The 9,520-nt window shown below is 32.4% G+C and overlaps 1 protein-coding gene across 1 annotated transcript; it reads right to left on the reverse strand.

Moving 5' to 3' along the window:
* Positions 1–4,773: 4,773 nt before the first annotated feature.
* On the reverse strand, positions 4,774–9,015 carry LOC110655269 (uncharacterized). The gene is made up of 5 exons (XM_021811513.2): positions 8,246–9,015; positions 7,328–7,486; positions 5,665–5,754; positions 5,249–5,404; positions 4,774–5,095 (listed from the first exon to the last, which is right to left on the reverse strand). The coding sequence occupies exons 1-5, from the start codon at positions 8,879–8,881 to the stop codon at positions 4,961–4,963; spliced, it is 1,176 nt and encodes a 391-aa protein (XP_021667205.2). The 5' UTR covers positions 8,882–9,015; the 3' UTR covers positions 4,774–4,960.
* Between the last annotated feature and the right edge of the window lie 505 nt (positions 9,016–9,520).

Genomic DNA, 9,520 nt, shown 5'->3' on the forward strand with positions numbered 1-9,520 from the left:
ACTAATTAAACTAAAAACTTGAAGTTTGCATTACTTACCTTGTTAGGTGTCTTTGAACTTTCACTTCCTCTCAATTTTCTTCAATTCTTTGATGACCAATCTTCCTCTCAAGTAATTAAATCAAGTTTTTGTGAAGCAAGTATGGGAGGATTTGGGGTTTAATGGTGGTTTCAAAGCTTGAAGCAAGCTTTAATGGAGGTTTACAATGGTGAGGGAGAGAGAAACGTAAATGGGAGGAAGATGAGGCTTTTTACTTTTTTTTTCTTTTCTTTTCTTTTGTTTTTATGCTTATGGAAGAGTCAAAAATCCATTTAATTAATTTATTAATTATATGACTTATGGCATCATGCATGATGTCATCTTCCTACACCTTTTTAACTTTTTCATTTTCTCTTTTTTTTTTCTATTAGTTCTTTAATTTAATTCTTGATCCTAAAATTTTCTTTTCTCCAATTTTATTTGACAGTTAGGTCAGGAGTCAGCTCTCAAGGTCAATTGACCAAATTGCCCCTCGCCTGTTCATCCCGGTTTGCAAATAATCCAATATTTCTTCCGGCTCCCTGACCTAATTATTTGACTGGCTTAACAGTTCTTTTTCGTGATTTTCTCTTTTCCACTATGTTTATAAGGGTCCTAAGGACCGCAGCGTCACTTTTTACGGTTCGAAATTTGAGTTTAAAACGACTTCGCAGTCATTCCCGAGAAGGTCACCCATCGCTGTGACTCTCGGCTCGTTTAACTTCTTCTGTTCTGTTTTTCTTATTTATATTCAACTAATAGACAATTACTAATTATTTGTGTTTATGATTTATCTAGTTGTCTTAAGTATGGTTCTAATCCCCTTAATTGTCCGGACCGACTCCGGTCACCGGAACAGTGAAATATACCAGGCTATGCAAATAGGGGTGTTACAATTAACAAATCAAAATATTTTGTTTCTCAAAAGAAATTCAAAATACTTTGCATAAAAAAATAAAAATATTATAACATATTTTCTTTTCTTAATTTTCTTTGAATCACAGAATTTCATTTTAAATTATAAGTTGAAAAAATTCAATAAATTTTAAGCAGTTAAGAAAATAGCTAATAAGGTTTCGACAAGAGATTTTTCTTAACTAGAACTCTTATCTTGGCCATTCTTATCCTTATGTTGAGGTGTCAAGGGCTGATTGGGTGAAAAAGAGTTGAAATTACCATTTTCCAGGCAGGCTGTGCTCCTCTGCTGAATCTCACAGGTAAGCTGTGCGCTTCTTGGCATCTCCCAGGTAAGCCATGCACCTGGTCTAAATCTCACGACCTAGTCATGAGATGCACTGCTCAAAAATATCTTCATAATTTTTCTCTTCTTATGGCCTGGTTGTGGGATTTCTTCAATTTCCATGGCCAAGGTGTGAAATATACTGCTTGAAACACTTAATTTAACCTTCAAATTCTTTTTCTCTAATTTTCCACTATTAAAAAGCTCTTTTAACTCAATCCTTGCAATAAAATAATAAAAAGTAATTAAATGAAATAAAATAAATTTGACACTAATTACTCTAAAAATATTAACAAAAATTAACTAAAAGACCAAAATTGATAATATAAACATAAATAAAAGCTATATAAAAAAACTATGTATCAATTACAAATCTAACATGATCATTAAAGTAAGAATTCTAAGGGCCCAAACTACGTTTCATTTTTCTTGTTTGGTTCAATTCCATTCATATTGCAATATATATATATATATATATATATATATATATATATATATATATATATATATATATATATATATGCTAGTATGTATGAGTTGATAGACCTTGAAAGCTTTAAGCCTTATATAACATAGAGGTTTCTTGCCTTTTTTATCTCTAAAATCATTAATTCTATTGTTTATGTTTACCATTTAAGTACCCGATCAAGGTAGACGTCCATTCCCGTCACTGAGCCATTTATGTACCTTATGTCAATGTTAAAAAAAAAAAATGGAACCAGAGTGAAAAGTAAGGGAGTCTTATTTTTAGTGTGCTGTGGTTTGGGCATGCCCAATGGGTTGGTCCTTTGGGATTCCACATCAGTTGTGAACAGGGTATGTGAGTGGATTATATGGAAACAAAGACTCTGTTAAAATTGTCATAGTTTTAACAGACATCCATTTTCATCACTAAACCATTTGTGTCTTATATCTATGTAAAAAAAAAAAAAAGGTACCCTTGCAAACTGATTTTGTTTTTTTTTTCTTTTCCCTTTTTCTTGTATTTCTTCCCCTATGTATGACCACTACTTCCTATTTTGAATGTTTCACCTTTAATTTTCCACTATCTTTAATCCACTAAAACAAATCTAGACTTTAACAACATGTCTTGTATGTTTTTAAAAAATTTAAAAACTTTCTTTTAATAAGAATTAGCAATAAACACTTAGTGATACACATAAATTCTGTAATTTAAAATTTTTAACAATATTTTCATATTAATTTATAGCGTTATTATGTATAATTTACATATATTATTTATTATTTTATATGTTACCTCGAATTCTATATATTATCTTAATATTATTTATTACTTAACATCATGTCAAAAATGATGTTAAAAGAATATTATTAAAGCCTTTATGTGTTTTTGTAGTAATCCGTTCTAGTATTACATCCCCTCTGTTCATCCCCATTTCCTTTAATCTTTTTCTAGTTTTATATTTGTTTAATGTATTGTTTACTACTTTTATTTATATGCTTTACATATTGATCTTATCAATTCAAATGTTATGCTTTTCCTATTAAACTGCTGCATATAAATGGGTAAATTGCATCAATGGTTCTTTAATTTATTTAATTATTTTATTTTAATTACTCAACTTTAATTTATTAAAATAAAATTTATCAATTTTAATTTTATTTCAAAAAAAATCCTAATAATTTGTAATAATAAATTTTTAGGTTAAAAAAAATAATAATAAAATTACCCTTTTATTCTCTTTTATTTCTTTTTAATACTCCCTAGACATGCAAGCATGAGCAGAGCCACGTTTTACAATTAACTCCACTCAATTTTTTTAGGAAAAATCTAATATATTCATATAATTTTTTTTTTTTGAAAATATATATATTAGATTACCTATTCTTATTTGATAAAGATTATCTATCTACATATATATTTTTTTTTTAATTAGGAAAAGGACAATAAGACTTAATTTTATAAAAAGACTTCATATTTATTTTAGAAGTGGAAGAAAAACGCTTATAAATTTTTTTTCAACAAAAATTAGAACTTTGATATATTAAGTTACTGTGCATAAATTTTCATTGAGCAAAAAGAAAAATATTTCTATTCATTCTTTTTTTTTTCTCTTTTTATTCACAATCACTTTCATGTTTATCAACCTTTTTTGGTCCAAAAATGGTGATATTAACAATGCTTTGTTGGTTAAAATTGTGGTCAAGTCAAGTTAGGGTTTTTGGATATGGGCTTTTTGTATTATAGGTCAGCTCAAGTAATGGACCAAGTGGTCTTATTATTTGGGCCTATAAGACTAAATGAGTGTCCTTCTGTGACCTATTAGTTAACCTATTAATTTCATTTTCAATTAGTCTCAATTAGATTGTCTTGAAATATCATGCATCAAGCCTCCTTTTTATATAATATTTGAATGATGGAATGAAATTTAACTACCAATTAAAAAAATCAATTAACTAGTCCCTAACTATAATTAAGGTTAAACCAAACCTTGAGGATTTTTTTTTTTTTTTTTAAGTTATAAACCCATGTAAATTTTCTAATTACAGCAATACGACCGGTCATATTGCATAGTAGTGAGTGTTGGGCCAATGAAGTCATATTGCATAGTAGTGAGTGTTGGGTAATGAAAGAGTTATATGTGTTTAAGATGAAAGTTATGGAGATGAGAATATTAAGGTGGATGAGTAACCATACTAGACTAGATAAAGTCCGTAACGAAAGTATTAAAGAAAAGGTAAGAGTGGTGCCAATTGAGGATAAGTTAAGAGAAGAGAAATTGAAGTTATTTGATCACGTAAAGCTTAAACATACGAAAGCTCCAATTAGATAAGTAGAGCACATTGAGTTAGAGGGTAGAAAAAAATATATATAAACCTAAACTGACTCTGAGGAAAGTAATATAACATGACTTATAAGCTTTACAATTTCTAAGAATTTAATCCAAAATTGTTTAGAGCAGAAAAAGAGAATCCATATAGCCGATCCTAATAAATTTTTAAAATAAAAACTTAATTTAGTTGAGTATAAATCGTATAAATTTATTATTCAATATGTTAATAGGTTATTTAATTTTTTTTTAATTGATATATCTTATATTTTTTAAATAATATAATGATTGTGGATATTAAAAATTAATTTTTGTGAAATTTAAAATTAAAGTTTATATAACACGTCAAACGAGGTGACAAATCATAAATGAACACGTAATAAATCACAAAGTATATTATAAACGTGTTAAATTGTATTAATGAATTAATTCATGACACGATATAGTTATTAGATTGTTATAAATGAGTTGACACAATTTCTACACAAATACAAATAAATCCAACATTGATTCTATATTTTCGTATCATATCGTGTCGTTTTCATGTCTAAAATTACCACCCTCATTAAGCCCTAATCTACTCTTTCTGAACAACACATAAAGAATTTTCACCTTATTACTTTGCTTGAGCTGCACATCTATTTCATATTCTGAAGCATCTAATATAATGAAAATTAACTTATAAAAGGTCATGGAATTGAGCACACATTCCATTCAACCGTGTATCAAAGCAAATCATTTCCATCAAATTCCAGTACTGTAATTTCAACGTATTAACTGCTAAATTACTCAGAAAATGGGTATCATTTCAACAAGGTAATTTGAAGCTTCACACCAATGAATGAATTCATGATTATGTATAATGGTAAAATCTATACACCATGTGGAAGATAATGAAGAATACCAAGCTCTATCCTCGAGACACTGGTTCAGTCTTACAGACTGGGCAAATATTTTTCTGTGCCAGCCATTGCTTTATACATTGTATGTGAAAGCCGTGTCCACAATCCAGCTTTCCAAGTTCATCATCTGCTTCATAATCCTCCTGTATATACAAGTGAAAATGAAAACAATAACACATACAACAATTAAGCAAAGGTATGATGCAGATCTAATGACGATTGATAACTGAAAGCATAATATCATCCAGAAAAAGAAATGTGAGGAGGAAATACAATACTTAAAGCATTAAGATCACCTGACAAATGCTGCAATTTTTATCCAGTATCAAGGGTAAATGTGATGAAAGGTCTTTGATAATGGAGAGCTTCATTTTCCTGACACATTGGCTGATTTCGACTTCTTTCAGTCCAGTACTCACATTACCAATTCTCTCACCCAACTCCAGCAGTTGCTGTTAGCACCAAGACACAGAAAGTCGACATTATTTTACAAATTTAGAGCAATATAACAAAGCAAGCTAAACGTTATCCAGTGGCGGACCACCCTAAGCAGAGACTTCAAACGGGGTTCCCACAATGCCATCCCAATTTTATGCATAAAGTGGCCACTTAGAAGAGTCCCTTCCATTTGCCCTCAGCAACGCAACACACCATTGCCAGGAAGCATGATCAAAATAAAAATTTTACATGCAACTCTAGGGATACAACAAACCTCATATGACATGTGATCAATATCAAGCCTCCAGTCGCTAAATCTATCCATTCTTCCTCCCACCATGAAACTATTTTGGAGCATCATTATCTGCAATTTGGCAAAACTCAGAGGGCATTTAAATTGTCTTAAATACCAAGTGACTTCAACAGTAACTCAATCAAGCATATTGTCGCTGCATTTAAATGGAAACACATTCTCCCACAATATTCAATAAATACAATTCATTACATCTAAACCCCAAAGTTCATCATCGCCATATTGTTACGCCGTTACAGATTCCAAAAATTTCGCAGCTTCTCAATGTCTTTCTACAATTAGTTCCAAACACTACAATTTTCATAAACAGGCAATAACTCCACTATCTGAACAACATTACCAAGTTACTCAAAGAAGAAACAAATAAAAGAAACTTCTGGTAGAAAGATTCTAAAGATCAATTTAAGAAATATTTGATTGAAAGCTTCTAAAGAGTAATTTCCATGCCAGTGGAAAATGCCCCACATACTCGTTATAACTTTCATTCACAAAAACTTTTTAAAAATAATAGAAAAAAAAAGTTATAGACATCTTAATTTCTTTGGCAAACTTTGGAATGCATGAACTGAAAACATTCCATTTGTCATCTATCCTAACTCCACAAGTCATGGATACAACTCTGTTTGCAGCATTGATCAAAGGATTTTAAGCCCATCTCCTTTTTTTCTTTTAAATCTTAAGGATATCCTTCTGTCCCTTAAAACATCATCTTTTACCCCTACAGAATTATATGTTACAACATTTGACCCAGCAAGATAAATGAAAGATGCAGTTTACAAGCTTTGAACACATTAAACCTTAATAGTTTCTCCTTCTAAGCAAATCAACATCAAATATCAGGGGTATTGAGTATTGACTTCCATTCCACAACTTGGTTGTCAGCTTGCCCTCAAACTATGTTATGATAATAAGGAGAATAGGAGCTGTGAGAATGTATAGGAGAATATATTGTATAAATAGGAAGAGTATTGTAACCGATTTCAATCAATCAAGAATTCAATAATACCACAATTATTCTCTCTTTCTAATTCTCTCCTTCTCTATCTTATTCTTCTCTCTCTCCCTCTCTTCTTCTTTCTTGTTCCTCCTCTTCTTCTTCCTTTTCTGCTTCTTTCCCCTGTTCCTCTTCCTTTTCTTCCTTCTTCTTCAATTCTGGATCTTCAAGACTGTCAGAAGCCTGCGACATAACAAACTACTAACCCAAAAGCAATCTCCATCTCTCCCTCTCTCCAAAACGGAGAAAAATAAACACTAGGAAAACAACTGAGATTGAAAAAGCAGTGAAGATATAAACGCTGAAAATCACGTATGACTAAAACTAAAATAAAGTAATTATTCTCCATCTCTCTTCACTTAGTTATGACAAGAAGCACAGAAGAAATCATAATATCAAAATTAGATATTAATATATCATGAGAGAGAGAGAGAGAGAGAGAGAGAGAGATAGAGATGCTTCAGAAAAGAATAAGCATGTCCATGACAATATCAGCCTTTCCACCATAATAACCAACACCCCTTCAGAATGCAGTGCCCTCTAATCACCCAGTGGAAGCACAATGCCAAAATATCATAACATACAATTGGCAATGACATAGTAGTAGAAATCCTTAAGAAATGGGCACACCTCAGCTAAGCCATCAGGCGAAGGATGCCGAACATGACGGTAATATCTACTTCCCAAGACTTCAGGTTCAGGGCGAGATGTTACAAAAGCAGGGTCCGTATCCAAAAAAGAAAAAGTTTCAGGATTGACTGTGGCCCTCCTCCCTAAACATGAAGCACGCTGCCAACATTGACAGAACACAATAAGCTACCATAGAAAACAAGTCATAAACACAAAACACACACACATAAAGTGAATGGTTAAGCAAAGCATGAATTATAGACCACAAAATTAATTAGAGAAAAACAAACGGAATTCTAAGATCAGCACATGAAAAACAACCCTAAACAAGAAGCAATCCGAGAAAATCAATCTAAACATGCAGCCAAGAAACTCAACATCAGAGAGAAGTGTGTCCTCTAATTAAAAACTAGAGTGCATATCACAAGCTCCTTATAAGCTAACATTTAGATAATATGGTGGGCTCCGCAATTTTGGCCCTGTAGAATGATTGCGTCATTAACCATGTAACATTATTCGTGCACGCATAAAACGATTAATAAAACTATAGCAGAGAGCAAGGCCCCCGCCAAAAGAAAAAGTAATTTCTAATTGCATAGAACAACAGAGAAATCAGGGAAAGGAAAAAACAACAAAATAGAAGCAAAAGGGATCGTGGAAAAAAAAATTCTTGAAGAACAGCAATAATCAGCACCATAGCATATGCGTCAAATCTTAGATCAATTTTGCAGGGCAGAAAGTTACTACCCGTCCTGAAATCAAACACAAATTGAACGTTTGTTATATAGATAGATGAATGCCATAGACAATCTCTCAGCATCCACACTATATCTGGCAACAACAGCATTATACGTGTAGGAAAGAAGAAAGTGAAGTGTCAAAGAAAGAGGGAAATTGAATCCTGCATTAAAAGAATACCTCCCTCTCCCTTTGATTGATTTTGTTGTCCCCATCAATCTTCCCTCTCCCAGACGCATTTCTCCTCCCCACAGCACAATCCACTGACCCAACAACAGCATCAGCAGAAAAGCCAATTCCAGGGCCACACCACACATCCTGAACAACCATACAACTCCCAGGGTTGAAACTTCCACTACTCCCATTACTATCGCTGTTTCCATTATTGTTACTCCCTTCACCCACGCCCTGCAAGCTCACCTCATTACTCTCATTGTAAATCCTTAAACTATCCTTCTTCCTTTTCTGCCGCTGCAGATTATTTTTCTTCTTCACCCTCTTCCCCTCCCACTCCGCCGATGACCGTATCACCGCCGGCACCGACACCTGCTGCGCCGCCCCAGCAGTGCATCCTAAACCTCTGAATGTGGTGCTCTTTTTCTTGGTGGTGGACTCAGTAGTGTTTGAGGAGAAAGGGGAAAGGAAGATAGAGGAGATTGTGGATTTGGATGAGCGAGAGATATGTGGGTTTGGATCTGTTTCTTGTGTAGAAATGGGATTTTCTTCTTGTTGGTGTTGGTGATGGAATTGGTTTCTGGGCTTTCTTAGCTTGATTTGCTCTGCTATAGTGGATGAACTCTCTGCAAAAACAGGCATGATCTTACAGAGAGGCAAGAATAAAGAAAAGAATACAGAACAGGAACCCACAAGTAATTAAGCTTCAGAGAGAGAGAGAGAGAGAGAGGGAATGAGAAGAGGCTTGATTTGAGTTATTATGTGAGGAAAAAGAAGAGATTTTGGTTAGCTTTAATGACTTTCTCTCTCTGTTGTGATTTTTTATTTAAAAAAAAAAAAAAACTTTCAGATTAATTTGAAAGAGGGTCTAGGTAGGTGGGCTATGGTTTGTCTTGTTGTTGGAATGGAAAGGAAGGATGCTCAATTGCTCAGCAAAGAAACGGCACAAGACTCAAGGCTGTGGAATCCATTAAATACCTTTTGCTTTCTTTATTACTATATTTCCTTCACTAAAGCTCCTTTGATGCTAACTTATCCATGAAAAAAGCAGCTCCTCACAGAATTTAATTTGTATTTTACTATAAATAAAACTGTCATTAAATTTATTTTTCTTATTTTTTAATTTAATTTTAGTTAAAATTTAAATTTTAAAATAATTAACAAATACTGCCTTTCAAAAAAAATAGCGTATTTTCTTTTTTAAAAATAAAAAATAATGTCAGAAAAAATATAAAAGTAAATGTAAATTGGTAAGAGGAAGGGCATAAAATAAATAAAGGG

Source organism: Hevea brasiliensis, chromosome 9 (genome assembly GCF_030052815.1).
Source record: "Hevea brasiliensis isolate MT/VB/25A 57/8 chromosome 9, ASM3005281v1, whole genome shotgun sequence".
Classification (NCBI taxonomy): Eukaryota; Viridiplantae; Streptophyta; class Magnoliopsida; order Malpighiales; family Euphorbiaceae; genus Hevea; species Hevea brasiliensis.